This window comes from Plecotus auritus, assembly GCF_963455305.1.
Source record: "Plecotus auritus genome assembly, chromosome: 2".
NCBI lineage: Eukaryota > Metazoa > Chordata > Mammalia > Chiroptera > Vespertilionidae > Plecotus > Plecotus auritus.
Window position 1 is genome coordinate 1,861,387 of NC_137771.1, and position 19,016 is coordinate 1,880,402.

The 19,016-nt window shown below is 61.7% G+C and overlaps 2 protein-coding genes across 4 annotated transcripts; one reads left to right on the forward strand and one right to left on the reverse strand.

The window, feature by feature from the left end:
• The first annotated feature begins 18 nt into the window (after positions 1-18).
• DFFB (DNA fragmentation factor subunit beta) lies at positions 19-7,185 on the forward strand. The gene is made up of 7 exons (XM_080655097.1): positions 19-229; positions 1,620-1,746; positions 2,775-2,963; positions 4,001-4,080; positions 4,545-4,715; positions 5,447-5,547; positions 5,940-7,185. The coding sequence occupies exons 1-7, from the start codon at positions 110-112 to the stop codon at positions 6,172-6,174; spliced, it is 1,023 nt and encodes a 340-aa protein (XP_080511223.1). The 5' UTR covers positions 19-109; the 3' UTR covers positions 6,175-7,185.
• Positions 7,079-16,746, reverse strand: LOC308241593 (UPF0688 protein C1orf174). 3 transcript variants are annotated; one of them, XR_013959872.1, is made up of 5 exons: positions 16,629-16,746; positions 10,891-11,001; positions 9,508-9,948; positions 7,990-9,181; positions 7,079-7,767 (listed from the first exon to the last, which is right to left on the reverse strand). XR_013959872.1 is itself a non-coding variant. In XM_080655098.1 (4 exons), exons 1-4 carry the CDS (start codon positions 16,641-16,643, stop codon positions 9,074-9,076), a joined length of 675 nt encoding a protein of 224 aa, XP_080511224.1. In that variant the 5' UTR covers positions 16,644-16,746; the 3' UTR covers positions 7,744-9,073. The 3 variants fall into 3 exon arrangements, 2 of the variants coding, with proteins under 2 accessions (XP_080511224.1, XP_080511225.1); XM_080655098.1 differs by having other exon boundaries at positions 7,744-9,181; XM_080655099.1 differs by having other exon boundaries at positions 7,744-9,147; positions 16,629-16,736.
• Between the last annotated feature and the right edge of the window lie 2,270 nt (positions 16,747-19,016).

A 19,016-nucleotide genomic window follows, 5' to 3' on the forward strand; every position in this document is an offset into this window, starting at 1 on the left:
CTTCTGGGAAGTGTAGTTCAGGGGGTGGGCGCGCGGCCCTCTTCCCCTTCGTGGAGTCCATCAGCAGTGGGCCAAGCAGGTGCTGCCCGCGGGGCCCGAGGCCCTGAAGATGTCTGGGTTCCGGAAGCCCAAGACGTTCAAGCTGCGGGCCTTGCACAGCCAGCAGAAGTTTGGGATAGCGGGGAGGAGCTGCCAGGAGGTGCTGCGGAAGGGGTGCCTCCACTTCCAGGTGCGGCGGGGCCGGGGGTCGGAGCCTCCACTTCCAGGCGCGGTGGGGCGGGCGAGGGTGGGCACGCGAGCTTGCCCGGAGGCTCTGGGTGGGATGGGACTGTTTGGCTCGTCATCTGTCACCATCAGCACCGGCGGAGCCCAGTGTGTCCCCGAGTCCTGACATGCCCCGGGAGGCGGGGACCTGAGCAGGACCTCCGTGGACCCCCGGGGGCGGCAATGTCTCGGGGTCCACGACAAAACCCTGTGATTCTGTGCTGACGCCTTCACTTCAGGGAAGGAGCCGGGTGGCAGAGCCTGGAAGGGCGCAGGGGGTGCTGCAGAGTGGGTGGAATTGGAGTCCGCAGATTTCTGGGGGTTCTCAGACTTGGGGGGTCCTCAGACTTCCCCCGTGGGCGCAGAGGTGCCCGGTCTCGGCACACAGCCTTAGAAGCCCCTGCCCTGCTCAGGTACTGACCCGCTCAGGAGGAATTTGGGAGAATCAGAGGTGCGGAGTCCAGGGTGTGGGAGGGAGACGGAGGTGGGTCCAGGGAAAAGCCACTTCCTGCCATTGGTCCCTTGAGATCCGGAAGAGGCACTTCTTCCTCCAGCTCCTCAGGGTGCAGGGTGCAGGCTTGTGGAGGGGGTGGGGCATCTTCCCTCTGACCCTGAGGGTCCTGACTCTGGCTTGAGATTCCGGGGCCCTGTCTCCAGTGCACACCTGCTAATTCGCCGCGGGTTAGGACGCAGCCACTGGCCGCCCTGGGACTCAGGTTCCCCTCGTGGGGAATGAAGGGGTTGGGCTCCCAGGCCCCTCTAGGCCCTGCAGCACGAATGTGGCTCATGCAGCTGTGGTCTTGCTCTCACTGTTTCCAGGGCTGGGCCTAGGCCAGCGCTGGGGTGTGTACACATGTGAGGTGGGGGTGACACAGGAAGTGCCCTAAAAATTCATAAAACCGACCCGTGTGGAGCAACAGAGCGGCAACCTCCGCAGTGGACAGCAAGATGTCCTCCTAATCAATCGGTGCCCGGGAAACGGCGCCCGCCAGGCCCGTGGTCCTGGCCCCTGGTGGATGGGGGTGCGTTTGCTGGCTCGGGCAGCAGTCACGTTTGGAAGTGGGTTGGGATTGTAAGTGCTCTGAGCAGCAGCTGAAAGGGTATGTGTCGTGCCTCCCGCGAGCAGGGACCACTATGCTTTAGAACGACCCGCAGGAGGTGCCCTCATTCCGACACACGCCGATTCTTCAGACACGCGTGCCTGTCTCAGGTGTGCGCCCGCGGGGTGCAGGCGGCGTGCTGTTTCTTGTTCCTGGTGAGGCTGCTGTGGAGAGCTCGTTCTGCTGCGCGGAGGTGGGCCTGCCTGCGGCCCTAAGCGAGCGTCCTGCCCTCCCCTCCCCGCCCCGCTCCTCCAGGTGCCCGTGCCCGGCTCCCGCCTGTGCCTCTGGGAGGATGGCACGGAGCTGACTGCAGATTACTTCCGGAGCGTCCCCGACAACGTGGAGCTTGTGCTGCTCACCGAGGGCCAGGCCTGGCAGGGCTGTGAGTGGCGGGGCCTGGGAGCGTGCGGCTGGCTGGCGGGCCCTGGGTGCTGAGGGAAAGGGTCTGGCATTCCCCAAGCAGGATGTGCGAACAGTCCATCAGCAGGTGAAAGATGCTTGATCATTAGCCATCGGGGACGTGCAAGCCACCCCGGGTGAGACTGCCCCTCACCTCTAGATGACAGGGACAGGGACGGGGAGGAGGTGGAGGGAGTGGGCCCTCACGCTCTGCCCATGGGACATCCAACGTGCAGCCGCCGTGGGCAAGTCTGGTGGTTCCCGAAACCATGGGACGCTCACCAGGTGACCTGGCAGTGCTCTCCTAGGCGTGTACCCAAAAAAGTGAAAGCTCGCGGCCACACCAAGCGTTATACCAGGGGTTCCACCGTGGGGCACACGCCCCACAGGGGGTTCCAAAATGAGTCAACAGTGAATTTTTTGCGTTTCTTATGGTTCTAGGCACCTCATAGGTAGCATATAAATATGTATTGTGACATACTTATAAACTTCAGTTCTCTATTGTGTTCTGAAACTTTATTTGCTATTTTTTCCTATCGCTTCACATTATTATTATTACTTTTTAACAAGTTCTTAGAGACGTCTCCCTCAGGACTTCAGCAGCCCTTTCGTTCCTTTATGTTCCTCTCTCACGGAGGCCATGCTCTTTGGAAGCTCGTTTAGACCAAGTTCGCGGCCTTTTCGGCTTCCTCTGCAGGAACAGGAGCTCACTTTTTGAATAAGAATTCTATGTCGGGGGGGGGGGGGACGGGGGGAACCTCAGGATGTTAGAGATGCCTAGGGGGCGTGGCCAGAGGAAGGCTGGGTTATACCCAGATGTGCTCAGCAGCTTGCCGCGTCAGGCGAGGGCGGAAGCAGCCCGTGTGCACGGTCCAAACGGGGATGTTATTCTGTCGTGGGAACAGTGAAGCCCTGACGCGCAAACATCACGTGGGAGCCGTCAGCGCTGCGCCTTCCCGAGGCGGTGCCCAGGGACTGATGGCTTTTCTGTTTGTCCCCTCCTGGTGGCAGACGTGAGTGACATCAGTCGCTTCCTCAGCGTGTTGCACAGGCCGCACGTGGGGGTCATCCAGGCCGCCCGGCAGCTGCTGGCCGACGAGCAGGCGCCGCTGCGGCAGAAGCTGCTGGCCGACCTCCTGCACACGGTCAGCGAGAACATCGCGGCCGAGACCAGGGCCGAGGACCCGCCCTGGTTCGAAGGTGCCTGGGAGTGGGGGCCTGGGGAGCTGGGCTTGGGAGGGTTCCCAGAGCCGGACATCCTGGGCGAGGCCGGGTTCTACTTTAGTTCCCCAAACAAGGGGCTCCCCAAACTAGGGGCTCCCAAACGAGGGACTCCCCAAACTAGGGGCTTGCAGCTTCCCTGCTCATGGGGGCTGGTCCCAGGCAGCCCAGGACGGTGGTGGGGTACATATGACATACAGCTCACCATCCTAGCCATTGTTAGGGGCACAGCTCAGGGTCATTACATACATTCCCATTGCTGTGCAACCCTCACCATCATCAGCTCCAGAACTTCCCATCTTCCCACACTGCACCTGTCCCCATGAAATGCTAACTGCCATCCGCTCCCCCAGCCCCTGGCACCCACCCTTTCCTTCCAGTCTCTGTGGATCTGACGCTGCCAGGGACCTGACAGAGGTGGAGTCACACTATCTGCCTCTGCGATTGGCTGCGTTCACTGAGCCTCCCGTCTACAAGGTCCCTCGTGGCCGTAGTGGCATGAAGCCTATTCCACGGCGTGGGGACCGCATGTTCTTGATCCGTTCACCGCCCACGGCCAGACACCTGGGTGGCTCCCACTTATGGCCTAGCCTGTTGAGCAACCCCAAGATGCTAGCATCCTGAGAAGGTGGCACCAGGCAGGAGCCCCGGGGTGGCCGTTGAGATCCCCCTCGTGCAGAGACTCCCCCAGACACGGCCAGCACAACGTTTCTCAGACGAAGCCTGGACCCCCACCTCCTGGCCCCGCTCCCACCCAGGATGGCATGGATGCAGGGTCCCCCCCTCCCACCTCCTGCCCAGGACGGCATGGATGCAGGGTCCCCCCCTCCCCCCTCCCGCCCAGGATGGCAAGGATGCAGGGACCCCTACCTCCCCCCTCCCGCCCAGGATGGCAAGGATGCAGGGACCCCTACCTCCCCCCTCCCGCCCAGGACGGCATGGATGCAGGGTCCCCCCCCTCCCCCCTCCCGCCCAGGACGGCATGGATGCAGGCCCTTGCCTGGCTCCCCCTGCAGGTCTGGAGTCCCGGTTTAGGAACAAGTCCGCCTACCTGAGGTTCAGCTGTGCGAGCAGGATCCGGACCTACCTGAGAGAGGTGGGCCCTGCGCGGAGAGGGCGGGGCACGTGGGGCTCCGCGGTGGGCGGTGAGGCCGAGGCCGCTGCTGGGTCAGCACTGGACCCCCAGCCCCGCAGTGCCCGGTGCCGCCTTTGCCTGGGGCAGGTCAGGAAGGGGCGCTGGTGCTGGGCACAGCCTGGAGCACCCCTGGGCCAGTCTCCACCTGCGCAGGCAGGCGGGCGGGCGGGGACGCAGCACGATGGCAGCTCCTGGTCGGCCCCCTTCCCCTCAGCCTCCCCCTGGGCAGCGGCGGCCAGTGCGAGGAGACCAGGGGGGCGGCAGGGTGTCGGAGCCCGAGTTGTGTCCGCCCGCCTGTGACGTGAGCTCCGTCTGCGGAGACTTCCCGGGTTGGACAGCGAGGGCCGGCCTGCGCTCCGAGGGCCGGGGCCTGGGATGGGCGCCCCCTGCGCTCCAGCCCCAGCCACGTCCTCGCCGCCCTCCAGGTGAGCTCGCACGTGTCGGCGGTGGGCGCGCAGGCTCGGGAGGAGTACGCGCGGGCCGTGGACGCCATGGCCCAGAAGCTCAGGGCCGCGCAGTACAACGGCAGCTACTTCGACAGGGGCGCCAAGGGCGGCGGCCGGCTCTGCACGCCCGAGGGCTGGTTCTCCTGCCAGGTGAGTGGGAGCCCGTTCCCTGCGGCCACCAGGCCAGTGCTGAGCTGCCCCCCCGGGGAGGTGGGCGGGACAACGCCCTGGGCCTCCGGCCAGCAGGCCTCGCACCCCGAGCTGCTGAAAGGCCGCTGGGCCCACCCAGGGCACCTGCTCCAGTCGCCCGGGCCCGAGAACCTGCATTTCTGACAAGTTCCGGTGGCGCTCCTGCTGGTCGGGGCCTCCCGCTGATGCGGGGAGTCACAGCTGCCGAGCTGAGCTCTCGCCAGCATCCGGGAGCACCCCGTTCCTTTGGGGGCGCTGGGGCGAGGAGGGACATCAGGAGCCTCTGGGAAGCAAGTGTTTTGTCCCCCTGGGCAGCTTCCTTGGTGACAGCGCGCAGGGATGTCAGGATGACAGCGCGCAGGGATGTCACTGGGCAAGCCTGAGTCCCGGCCGGGGGCATCGGCCGGAGCGGCACTCTGAGCTGCACAGGCAGACACCGCAGTAGCCTCCCCATCACCTGAGGGCGCCCGGGGCACTGCTTCCCGGGTGCCACCCCTCGGGAGGACGGGGGGCTCCGTCCCACCACCGCCCTGGCCTTCACCTCTGTGGGGTGTCAGGTGTGGTTGGTTGGCCTCAAGTGCCGATGACCCCTGGGCTTCGCAGAGCTGGGCGGGGACTGAGGGGGCGCCTCCTGGCCCCAGACCAGAGGGGACGGCTCACTCCACGGCGGTCACCTTGTTCTCTCGGCGCAGGGTCCTTTCGACATGGCCGACTGTGCGTCCAGACACTCCATCAACCCCTACGGGAGCCGGGAGAGCCGGGTCCTCTTCAGCACATGGAACCTGGACCACATGTGAGTCCACGGCGGGGGGCTCTCCGGTGTTTAAAAAAACAGGCACCACCCAGGGACACAGGCCAGGTTGCCATCATCAGGCCTTGCCAGGCAGCTGACCCGCAGCTGTGGCCACGCTCAATGCGGCTCAGGGTCCAGTCAGTGAAGGGACGTCCCCGAGTGCTCGACCCGCGACAGCGCCGAGCCTCCCCCCTGGCACTGCCGCCCAGCTCCTGGAGGCGGCTGAGAGGTTTCCCCTGAAATCTTCGCTTCCGTTACCTTCTCCTGTGAGCGGCCAGCGCTGCTCCGTTTGAGCTGCCTGAGCCCGCGGAGTCCGTGTCACAGCGCCTGTGCTGGAAGAGGCCGTGCCTTGGGGGCGCCAGCCCGCACGACCAGCCTCCCCTCCCTTGCAGAATAGAGAAAAAGCGCACGGTGATCCCCGCGCTGGCGGAGGCGGTGGGCGAGCAGGACGGCAAGCAGGTGGACTGGGAGTACTTCTACAGCCTGCTCTTCACCTGCGAGAACCTCAAGTTGGTGCACATCGCCTGCCACAAGAAGACCACGCACAGGCTCAGCTGCGACCCGCGCAGGATCTACAGGCCCCAGGCCAAGCCCACGAGGAGGCGGGCTGCGCGCAAGCGCCCTTGACGCGGGCCGCGTCCTGGTGCGTGCGGGATTTTAACAGGTGCTATTTTTTGCCACCGCGACAGCTTCTGAAAAAACACGTTTACAGTCTCCCTACGGATTTCTGGTCTCAGCACGTGTTTCCTGCGCCTGAGAGCTGCGGACACCGGGGCCTGGTCGGCGGGTCAGGGACCCGAGTTCTCTAACCTTACCCACCCTGCTTGCTTGTGTGGCACAATGGCCACGCTGAATGGCGTCATGGCCAAAGCCGCCACCCTCGCCTGAGGGACAGCTCTGCCGGGTCTCCATTCCCCAGACCGAAGCTCCATCCTCCGGATTCTTCCAAATGCTGGGATCGTGACCCTTCTGGGGTAAAATGCTCACACCCCACAAGGAGCATAAGGGTGCTCGCTGCTGTGCCATTATGGCCGGAAGCGGCCTCCCACGCCTGTCAGGGGGGCGTGGTGATTGTGGCACCGCACTCAGCCCAGGAGATCACCGGCTTCTAGGCCAAGCGGTCAGGTGCCGCTGATCTCACGGTTCAGCCTGCCACGCGCACCGAGGCCATGCTGTGCAGCAGCGCGGGTTTGTGACGGGACACGGGAGCTCCGTTAAATGCACCGGCAGGTGGCCTAACGCTGAGGCCACGAGTGTGTCTCACACGTGCTGGTGTGAGGCAGCTCGTCTGTGCACAGTGTAATCCTGGGGACAGGACAGGGTGGGTGCGACGGTTACAATGGAGTAATGTTCTAAGCCGCGTTCTAGAACACTCGGCCCTCGTAGCTTCATGCTGCTGTCGGAGTCCTCGGACGTGGAGGGCCGTCTTCCTCGTTTTCTATCAGGGCCTGAGCGTCTTCAGATTCTTGGTGTTGGGGTGGGGTTCCTGGGCCAGTCTCCCGCGGGGACCGAGGAACTAGACTTGAAGTTTTAAAATGAGCATTTATTTCAGAATTTTTAAAATCTAGTTTTTTACCTTTTGTAACATTTGAATTTTCACACTTGTCGCAGAACCAGGAAAAGCAATAAAGGTTTTTCAAATAAACACGTCAGAGACGTTTGCGCTCACCGACAAGGATGGGAATGAGGATAAAGAAAGGGGTCAGTGATGTCCAAAAACCTGACCTACATCGTTCCCCTCCTCACTGGAATACGCCTCGGAGTGCCTCGGCTGCGCCAGGCCTGCGGGGCAGGAGCAATCTCATCGCACCGGAGCTCACCTGCGGCCCCTCCCGGCCTGTGCGTGGAGGGAAGGTTGGGTGCTGCCAAGGTCCTTGCGCTCTGAGGGCGGGTTTTGGGGGTGGCGGTTCCATTTCCAGCCACAGAAGTGCGGTTTCCTGCGTGTCGGTGTGAGCAGCCTTCTTGGCGGCGGGCGGTCTTAGGAGAGGTGCTCGGATGGCCTCTCCTGCAACACAGCCTGAGTGACCCTGCCGCCCCCCCAGCTGCTGGACACACAGGGCTGCGTCCCTACCGCAGCGGGCTCCGTGTGTGACTGTCCATCACTTTGCAAACACCAGTCTTAGAGCGTTTCCTTCCACTGGCAAGAATGCAACACAAGATGCTCCTTGTGGCCAGGCGACTAGGTGTGGTCGGGGTCGGGCAGCTGTGCCTGGTGACACGCTACCAGGTGTCCTCAAACTACAGACCGCGGGCCACATGCGGCCTGCCGAGGACATTTAGCCGGCCCGCCAGGTGTCGCTGCCTGTCCTGCTTAGCAGCCGACTCGTCCCAGGCCCGCAGTGCGCACAGGAATTTCAGTTCTTTTTAAAACTAAAGTCCGGCCCTCCAACGGTCTGAGGGACAGTGAACTGGCCCCTGTTTAAAAAGTTTGAGGACCCCTGCCTACACCATGGAGGCCAGCTCGGATACCGCAGCCCTTGCTGCGTGGCCCTGGCCGCCTCCGCAGAGAAACATGCTACTGGTTTATCGTAAAAGGTTAGACTCCCGACAGCTCAAGGAAGAGGTGCACAGGGCCAGGGAGGCGGGATCTGGCGTGGAGCTTCCGGCCCTGCCCAGGCTCACCAGCTCTCCACGTGTTCACCGCCCAGCAGGAGGGTCTCCGAGGAGACGGACGAGCTGTGCGGTCCTCCGGTTTCACTGTGGCTTCATCACAGTCCCGACCGGCCAAGTCCCTGGCCCCTGGAGACAGACTCAACCTCCAGGCTCTCCTCTCTCCCGAGGCCCAAAGCCACCTGGTTAACTGCAGTTAGAAAGCTGCAGGGGTTGCGGAGCTGTGAGCGGGAGCCCAGGATGTAGATCCTAAAAACCATAAGATGGCAGCTCCCCACAGGTGAGGAATGTGCTGCTCACCGGCCTCAGGTCCCAGCCCCCCCCAGGAGGAGCCCTCAGGCCGCCGCCTGGCCTCTGGGCCGCAGCGGTGGTGGGGCGGTTGGCTGGGTGAAGAGGCTGACACGGCCTTCGGGGACAGGCAGGGCAGGACTCGCTTTGCCCCAAACACTTGAGAAAGGAGTACAGTTTCAGGGACACAGACTTCTTTAAGATATTTTCAAAAAATATTTTATTTCCCCATGGGCCTCCTGCAGAATGTCCAAGGTCAACCTCAGCCTCAGGGACAGGAGTTCTCGGAACCGCCCGAGTCAGCCTGTGAAGGGCCAGCTCCGCGAGAGGGAGAGGCTGGCACATCGCACAGCTAACACTCACGGGGCGTTTCCTCTACAAACATCTCCTTTACCCCGGCCCGCGGCTGCTGCAAACCATCCTCACATCTGTCCAGACGGAGACGAGACGCCTCGTGCAAGCAGCAGCAGCTTCCCCCCGCAAGGACGGCTCGGCTCCCAGCGGAGCCCCCCAGGGAGTCTGCTTAAGGACACACCCTCCCGAGGATCACTTTCCTAAGTCCCGTAACCTAACCTGTCACCTGTCAGTGCACTGAATATGCGAGGCAGTCACCGTTTGTACTTTATTCCTACATTTCTGCGTCCTCCTCCTCGTCGTCATCTTTGGCTCTGAAATGCATCTTCCTGAACTCCCGTCTGCTCACTGAGGGACAGGACGAAGACGCTGGTGGGAGGTCCTTGGGGGGAGAGAACACGCCCTCATCAGTCACCCGCCCCTGCCTCAGCGCCTGCGTGGGCCACAGCGCAGCCCCCCTGCAGACAGTGGGGCCGCTAAGCCCACATGGAGGAAAGGCGGGCGGGCAGCCAGCCCAGAGGCGCAGGCCCTGCGGGAACACCGCCCAGCAGCCAGGCTCACGGTGGAGGGGACAGGGTGGGCGTGCCCAGTGAGGAGCTGCCCATCATCTCCTGGGTTGAAAGGTGACGGTGCACCTGCTATGGGGCTGAGGCAGTCCTCGCACGCAGCCCCCGGAGCCCCCCGGAGGGGAGACGGCGCCCCACTCACCTGCATGAGCTCCACATTCCCGAAGAAGCGGCTCACGGGCATGGGCTGGTTGCTGTCGTCATCCAGGAGGGCGCTGCCATCCATCTGCAGCACGGAGCCCCCCGCGGCGGAGCTGCTGTCCGACTCCCCGCCGGGGACGGCGCGGGGCAGGCCGTCCACAGTCCTTGCTGAGCACGCGTCGCTCACGACTCGGCCGTGACCGAAGGGAAGGCCTGCGGCCCCCCGTGGAGCCGAGATGCCGGCTTCCTCTCCCGGGGGAGACGGGCTGTCTTCCCGCAGCGCCTGGGGCTCATTCCCGCCAGGGGTCTCCGCGGGCGCTCGCAGCAGGGCAGCACTCTGGCTCTTAGGGACCAGTTTCTGTAATTCCGACTTCACAAGTTGGCCTCGGTCACACTTGAACTTCTTGGAAGTTCGCCTGTCCGCGGCTTTGTGTGAGGAAGTCTGTGGATGAAGAAAAATGCCGGGAGAGCAGGCCGAGCAGGATTATGAAGCGGACGGCAAACAACACAGACCCCACCCTGAGGCCCCCTCCTCACACCTCAACCTGGACGTGCTGAAGCCCCACTTCTACGCTGGGTCCGGGCCAGTTCACTGCTGCCACCCAAGGGACAGCCGGGAAGGACCTAGAACCCCAGCCCGCCCCCACACGCCGTGTGCTCTAGGCTGCCCACTTCCGAGGCAAGTTCAGAAGCCCGTCCTGATGGACCGCAGACTTGCAGCAAGAGAACCCACTTTCCGCTCGTTTCTGCCGGAGGGCGAGCAGCCGAGGGCAGGGACGGGAGGTGCTCTGCAGGCTCACATGTGGCTTCAGCCCGGCTTCCACGAGCCGCACGGGGCAGCGAGACTGCGGGTGCTGCTGTCGCACCGAGTCCCAGCCACTGCCGCCGCACTGCACGGAACACGGACACGCAGGGCCTCTCCCAGCCCACTCTGCCTTTTTCTCGAAGCCTCAGGGGGGGACAGGAGGGCACTATGCCACCATCACTCAAAAGGCTGCACTGAGGCCTGGCCGGCGTGCTCAGTGGTTAGAGCCTCGGCCTACGCACCGGAGAGTCGCCAGTTCGATTCCTGGTCAAGAGCAAGTACCTGGGTTGCAGGTCCGATCTCCCCTTCCCTCCCCACTGGGGCGTGAGCAGGAGGCAACAGGCCAAGGTGTCTCACATCCGTGTTTCTGTTTCTTTCCCCCTCCCCTCCTCTCTCTGAAATCAACGGGGGAAAAAATCTTTGCTTCCAAAGGCGACGGCCTGAGACAGGCCCGCCGACGGCCAGACACTCCCTGGACCCAACCTCCCGCTCTGGCTCCCAATCAGCACACCTCAGAACGCAGCTGTGTAGACACGGACACCCGAGCCCTGACCCCGTGTCTCCCCGGCAGAGGCTCACCTGACATCCCGTCCTGCCGGACGTGGCGGTCCTGACTTCCTGGGCAGAGGTCAACCTGGTTGAGCAACTCCGGGCTCGCAGCCGCTCCGAAGACCGCACTGCCCCTGTGAGCTGGAGGAGGCAGGGCTGTCAGAGGCTGTGCCCTGAAATGTGGACGCGGAGGGGGGCTTCCTAACCAGGACACTGGGCACAGCCCCCCCACTTTCCATCGCTATGAAAGGACAGTGGACACAGTCCCCCCACTTTCCATCGCTATGGAAGGACACTGGGCACGGTCCCCCCACTTTCCATCGCTATGGAAGGACACTGGCACGGTCCCCCACTTTCCATCGCTATGGAAGGACAGTGGACACGGTCCCCCCACTTTCCATCGCTATGGAAGGACAGTGGACACGGTCCCCCCCACTTTCCATCGCTATGGAAGGACAGTGGACACGGTCCCCCCACTTTCCATCGCTATGGAAGGACACTGGCACGGTCCCCCACTTTCCATCGCTATGGAAGGACAGTGGGCACGGTCCCCCCACTTTCCATCGCTATGGAAGGACACCGGGCACAGTCCCCCACTTTCCATCGCTATGGAAGGACACCGGGCACGGTCCCCCCACTTTCCATCGCTATGGAAGGACACCGGGCACGGTCCCCCCACTTTCCATCGCTATGGAAGGACACCGGGCACGGTCCCCCCACTTTCCATCGCTATGGAAGGACACTGGCACGGTCCCCCCACTTTCCATCGCTATGGAAGGACACTGGCACGGTCCCCCCACTTTCCATCGCTATGGAAGGACACTGGCACGGTCCCCCCACTTTCCATCGCTATGGAAGGACACTGGCACGGTCCCCCCACTTTCCATCGCTATGGAAGGACACCGGGCACGGTCCCCCCCACTTTCCATCGCTATGGAAGGACAGTGGGCACGGTCCCCCCACTTTCCATCGCTATGGAAGGACACTAGTGGCCTGAGTGTGCGAATCCAAACGATTCTGGGTTTAAGATGCAAGACCTCATCTTTCCACTTCTTGGAAACTTGGGGTGATTTGTCCCTAACACATCTCTAGGATCCTCCGTTTATGAGGTAACTGTTCTGAAGCAGCGCACAGCCTTCCTCGGAAGGTTCTCCACCTTCCACGTGGTGCCAGTTCTGGATGAAAGCTAACATGAACAACAAGCCCCCCACCCCCGAACCTGAACCCCGACAGTAAGAAACGGGCCCGCCTCCATTTCACTCTGAATGCTAAAGACGCCTTCTAACAACAAGGAAGAAGTTAGTTAAAATGAAAAGGTGAAAGAATTGTACTTAGGACCAAAGAATTGTACAGGGAGTTCCCGTGCGCTGCCCTCAGCAGCCCTGACTGACGTCACACCACCACGCACACCGGTCCCCGCACACCGCCCCGCGGGACGGCGCTGCTGACTGGCTAGAGGTGCAGCAGCTTTCCCTGTGAATCCCGTTTCTGGCCCAGACACTTAGGAGCTGATGGGCGTGAGCGACGAAGAGAAGGGAGCCGCCCGGGGCACTGTGGGCTTAGAAACTGTTCCAGGGGCATCTCATCCCTCCCGCCCAGGCGCCCGAGGGCTCCCGGGCTGCTGCCACGCCCCTCTGAGCCCTCAGCTCGGGCCCCAGGCCCGTCCGCACCGGCTAACAGCCCGGCTCAGAGGAGCTGACTTTGGCGCGCAGTGGGCAGCCCGGCCTCAGGGCGCCCCGGGCACGGGCAGCTGGGGTCCTGGAGCAGCTCCTCGCAGGGGCCCGGGAGCAACAGCTGAAGAGGCCCTGGGGCCCGGACCAATACCTGACACTTGCTCAGAAGCCATTCCCTCAGAGAAGCCAGAATGTGGGTGGGTGAATCTGTGGTTTCCCAGCTGGCAGTGGCCAGAGAGGAAGGCAGTCCTGGAAGCAGGCCTCCTGGGGTGACTGTGGGTATCCCAGTGCTGTGCTGGCGGGGGGGGGGGGGGGGGGGGAAGCAGACTCTAACAGAACCACCCACCAAGTCATGAACTAACAGCACACTAACAGCAGCAAGCTGGGAGATCAGTCCCAGAATAGCTACAACATGGCGTCTAAAATATCCAGTTTCAACAAAAATTATGAAGCATTCAAGGAAACAAGAAAGCAGACCCAGGCCCTGGAATAAAAGCAGACAGCACTGCCTGTGTGAGGGACCAGATCCTGCATTTATCAGAAAAAGACTCAATGCCCTGACCGGTGTGGCTCAGTGGATAGAGTGTCAGCCTGCGGACTGAAGGGTCCCGGGTTCGATTACGGTCAAGGGCACGTACCTTGGTTGCGGGCACATCCCAGTGGGAGGTGTGCAAGAGGCAGCTGATCGATGTTTCTCTCCCATCAATGTTTCTAACTCTCTATCCCTCTCCCTTCCTCTCTGTAAAAAACCCATAAAATATATTAAAAAAAAAGAAAAGAAAAAGACTCAAAGCAGCCATTATACACATGTGAAAAAGAGATAAGAGAAACCATGATCTAAAAAGTAAAGAAAGATTTGATGTAATGTTGCATCAAATACAAAATACCAATAAAAAGATGGAAATTACAAAAACGAACCAAGTGGAAGTTCTGTGGTTGAAAAGTATGACTAAAATAAAAGGTTCACTAGAGGCTCAACAGTGGGTATGAACTGGCAGAACAGAATAAGCAAACTTGACGACAGACTGAGACATGCAACCCTGAGAGGAAAAGACGAAGACTCTTAGAGAAACGCTGGGCATACAACATACGTATAGTGGGAGTCCCAGAAAGAAAGGAGGGCAGGAAGCTGAAAACGCCCCACATGACTGAAGATCACCACCTACACGTGAGGCGTCTCCCAAGCACGGAGTTCTACGTAGGGTGAATGTAAAGAGAGCCACCCACACATCCCTGTGAAAAAGGGGAGGTCAAAGACAAGGAGGGATTCCGGAAAGCAGCAAGAGGAAAATGACCCCTGGCTCCAAGGGAACAAGCCGCTGACTTACAGCAGGCACCCGGGAGCCCACAGCACGTGGGTACGTTAAATATATCCAGTTCTCAGAGAAAAAGCAGTCAACCAAGAGTGCTGTAATCCAGCAAAGCTACTCTTCAAAACGAAGGCAAAATAGACGCTTTTGGCTAACAAGCACCCGGAGAACTTGTTGCCAGCACCCCCACCGTACAGGAAACACTACACCAAGCCTTCAGGCTGAGCGGAAGCGATCCCGGATGGCAATGCAAATCACGGGAAAACAAGGCCAGTAAACGTACCTGTGTCCTAAGTGAATCCTTCTCTTACCTGATTTAAAAAGCAGTCACACACAATAACATGCACACAGCGTATACGGAAACGTGCTAGCCTATCTAATAAAGCGGGAATATGCAAATGGACCGTAACAAGATGGCTGCACCCACAGTGGAGGCCGAGTTCCCGTAACGAGCCTTAATGAGCCAGCAGCAGGGACCTAAGGCTGCGTGGTGCTGGGCTGGGGCAGGGGACCTCAGGCCGCACCCCCTGCCCGGCAGGGCTTGATGGGGGACCTCAGGCCACACCCCCTGCCCGGCAGAGCTTGATGGGGACCTCAGGCCGTGCCCCTTCCCTGCCCTGCCGATGGGAGTGGGGCCGGGTCTGGATCTAGCCCAATGGGGGTGGGGCCGGCCAGGTCTGGGTCTCGCACCATTTTGTGGAGCACGTGGGTGGGGACTTGACTCTGGTTCCCGTGGCGCGCCCAACTCTGACAGGAGGAAGATTTTCATATACATTTTACTAATTTTCTTTCATCTCTGACACTTCTATTCTAGAGAAAGGGCAAATAGCAATATTAAAATATTTCCTCTAATTAATTCCCTTTTAATGTGCACGAATTTCATGCACCGGGTCACTAGTTTGCAATAACAGCGTAAAGGAGGTGAGTGGGAGCAAGGCTGTACTGGGCTAAGAAAATGGCTACAAATGGAAAAGCAGGCATGACATCGTACTACTGCGCCTGTAACAAGAAATGTGATATTCATAACGACACCCCATGGAAGCGGGTAAAGAAACGGAGCTATACAGGACTAACATGTCTGAATGTTTGGAACGAGGCTGGTACAAATCCGAAGTGGATTCTGCTGTTCCGAAGTACATGTGACACCTACAGAGACCACTGGAAAAGAAATGTTTTAAACCAGGGGAAAATCATTAGTGTTATATTAAAAAACATTCACTTTGCCCGGCTGGTGCGGCTCCGCGGTTGTGTGTCAACCTACGAACCAGAAGTCACGCTTCCATTCTGGTCAGGGCACAAGGGGGTGTGTGGGCTCGATCCCCAGCGGGAGCGGGCTGTGCAGGAGGCAGCTGATCTATGATGCTCTCTCATCATTGATGTTTCCATCTCTCTCTCCCGTCCTCTCTCTGACATCAATAAAAACTTTTTTTTAAATAAAAAACATTCACTTTAACCCACTTAAATGAGGAAGAGAACAAAAGAGAGACCACATGAGAGCAAAAATGAAGTGGCATACGTGTGTGCATCCAAGTACACCATTAATGTTACATGTGAATGTGCTGCACAACTTAATCAGGAGCAGGCAGGTGGGCCGGGAGACCACCGCCACTGCCCACGGGACCCACCTGCATGCCACCTGCAGGGGGGCCTCAGGGTCCAAGCCGCTCGGGGTGGGGGGTGGGGAAAGGAGTTGGGGATCCGCTCCTGAGCAAACCTGGCTGAGGCAAACCCGGAGAGCCCAGGTGCAGCGCCCCCTCCGCTGGAGGCCCCCCCAGTCGGGTCCCCCGGGGTCAGGGGTGACTTGTGTCCCAGTCCCTCGCCTCAGTTCACACACCGCACCAGTCACTAAGTGCCAGGGACTGGCAAAGTCCGTCCTCACCCCTGTCCGGGTGGATTCCACGACACCCCATGTTTCACATGGGATCATGGGGGCCAAGCTGCAGGTCACCCCGGCTTGAGTCGTGGCAACAGAAAAACAGGAACCCCTGGCATGGCAGCACCGGAAACGCCTGGGGTCCAGACCAGTTCCGGAGAGGGAGCCCTCGTCCCCATTCTGGGATGGAGCCTGCAAGTCCCCTTCCCGGAGGCGTGGCCCGAGAGGAGGCGTGGCCTGAGAGTACCCCCGCCAGGGTGAGTGGTCTGAGAGCCCCCCTCCGGGAGGCGTGGTCTGGGAGCCCCACAGGGTGAGTGGTCTGAGAGCCCTCCTCCGGGAAGCGTGGTCTAGGAGCCCCCCACCCCAGGGTGAGTGGTCTGAGAGCCCTCCTCCGGGAGGCGTGGTCTGGGACTCCCCCAGGGTAAGTGGTCTGAGAGCCCCCCTCCGGGAGGCGTGGCCTGAGAGGAGGCGTGGCCTGCCAATTCCCCCCACCAGGGTGAGTGGCCTGAGAGCCCCGCTCCGGGAGGCGTGGTCTGGGAGCCCCCCCCCAGGGTGAGTGGTCTGGGAGCCCCTCCGCCCCCAGGGTGAGTGGTCTGGGAGCGCCCCCCCCAGGGTGAGTGGTCTGGGAGCCCCTCCGCCCCCAGGGTGAGTGGTCTGGGAGCGCCCCCCCCAGGGTGAGTGGCCTGAGAGCCCCTCTCCGGGAAGCGTGGTCTGGGAGCCCCCCACCCCAGGGTGAGTGGTCTAGGACCCCCCCCAGGGTGAGTGGTCTGAGAGCTCACGGAGGACCAGGCCCAAGCAGAGGTCGCCCCTTGGCCCGAGGCGTCCCTCCTCAGCTCCCCAGGCAACCGGCGGCGGCGCCCTCGCCTCGGCCCCCGCCTCACCGACCCAGCTCCCGCCGGCCTCGGCCCTCACCTTCCGGCTCCTCATGAGTGTGAGAGGCGCGCCGCCGCCAGCACCGCCACCCAGCCGCTCGCTCTGCCTAACGCTCCCCAGCGCCGCCGCCACGCTCCAGCCCTCGGCGCGCGCGGGGACGTCCGACGTCACCAGAGCACTGGCCAATCACAGCCCGGGGCCCGCAGGCACGTGACCCAGCCAAATGGGCGCTCCGCGGAGGGCGGCGTGTTTGGGACGGCACTTCCGCTGCTGCCCCTGCGCCGGCACGTTTAAGAGGGGCGCGGCCATGCTTGTGAGGGCGCCTCCCCGCGGCTCCTGGGCCCCGTGTCTGGAGGAGGGCGGCCGTGGCCTCTCGGGCGCTGCTTCCCGAGCGCCGGGAGCGGTGCCGCAGCCGCTTCCCTTGTCCGCGGGGCGGCCGGGGGGGCGGCGAGCCAGCGAGGTCCTGCAGCTCTTGCGGGCGGAACGTGGCCAGAGGGGCTCCGCACCCGGGGCCCTGGGCCGGGCTGCACCCCGCGCTGCAGGCAGGCGAGGTACCGGGGGGCCGTGCGGGGTGTTGGGGGGACCCGGCCCAGGACCCCCGTGTGGTTGCAGGAGGGAGCCCCGCCTTTGGGGAAAAGGACTGCCGCGGGCCCCTTCCTGGCCATTACCCCTTCCCCCCCCCGGGGTTGACCTGAAAGTGGAGGACCTGCCCCCTCCCGTGTGCTCAGTGGTTGAGCGAGGACCAGTGAACCAGGGGGTCACAGATTCCGGGCTTGACTCCGGGGTCGCAGGCTCCATCCCCAGTAGGGGGCGTGCAGGAGGCGGCCAGCCAATTCTCCTGGATGTTGCTCTCTCTCCCTCTCCCTCTCCCTTCCTCTCTGAAATCAATAAGAATATATTAAAAATAAAATAAAAGACCTTTCAAAGCGGAAGAGGACCAGCATTTATATGAGATTAAAGAATGGCATTTGGGAAACACGGATTCGGTGCGCCGCTCAGTGACAAAGGCAGGGGCCCCGTGAGAGGGGAAGGGGGGCGAGCGCATCTATGGCATCTATGGGAGGGAGGCGTTTCTACAGGTGCAGAACAGCTGGCGCAGTGATGCTAATTGTGTTTTTAAAATAAATACAATTTTATTGATTTCAGAGAGGAAGGGAGGGAGAGAGAGAGAAACATCAGTGATGGGAGAGAATCATGGATCGGCTGCCCCCCTGCACGCCCCCCCCCCCTGCACGCCCCACCCTGGGAATGAAGCCCATAATCCGGCCTGTGCCCTGACCAGGAATCGAACCCTGACCTCCTGGTTCATAGGTCGACGCTCACCCCCTGAGCCACGCTGGCGGGGTGACGCTAATTCCAGACAATGTTTTAAATCTCAGCCCTGTAGCCATCACCCCCCCGGGTCATCATATCTGTTTTGTCGTCACCTTTGCACACAGCTCTCCGGGACACGAGCTTAAGCCCCGTCCAAAGGTTACTTTGCTCCATTTTAACATCCCGAAGGTTTGGGGCACACGACGTGCAAGGCAGGCAGTCTTTCCATTTTTAAAGAGGCCCCGCTCCTATTATGTTTCACAGGAGGGGACCTAACCCCTTCACCCCACATCCCTCTCCTCACCCCTCCTGCCCCTCAGGGCCGCGGAGCCACACGGCCCCCTTTGCACAGCCCCCGGCGACGTGCTGGCTCCTGTGAGCCCAGGACGGTGCTTCTCAGCGTTGACATGTTACCAAGGTGCCGCAGCCTGGCCTGCACACACCCCAGGCCCCCAGCTCCCGCTCCTGGGCTCTGGGGCGGCCTCCGAAAGGGACACAGCGGGCCCCAGAGCCGTCCCGGCCGCAGGCCCCCTGCCCTGACGGAGCGCAGACGCCGCTGCTGCCCCGGAACCAGCTTTGCCAAAGGAGAGCCGGGCTGCGCTTGCGTCTGTTTTCTCTGCCGGTGAGAGCGTTCACGTGGGCCGCTTCGTCAGAGACATCCGCTTCCTGTGGAAGCTGTAAAGGCTGAAACACGGGCTGTGTCGGGCCCGGCCGCAGGCACTGCTGGAGGGTCCCCCTGCGCGTTGTTTCACGGCGAGGGGAGGCGCCTCATGTCCTCCCCCGTCATGTCCTCCCCGTCATGTCCTCCCCATGCTGCTCGCGTGGCATGACTCCCTCAGAGCCCGCGAATTCAGCTGAGGCCCCTTCAGTGCAGAGCAAGTGAGGGCACCTGAGGACCCGCCCGCTCTGCCCCCTGCAGAGAAGCTGCAATTAGACGGCCCGTGGGGTCGCTCTTGGCAGTGAGTGAGGGCACGTGCAGCCTTCGTGTGCACACATGCATGCACCCACACGTGCGCGCACACACAGGCACGGCACATGTGTACACCCCCCTCATGCACACACATGTGCACACACAGGCACGATGCCTGTGTATACACCCCCCGCACGCACACA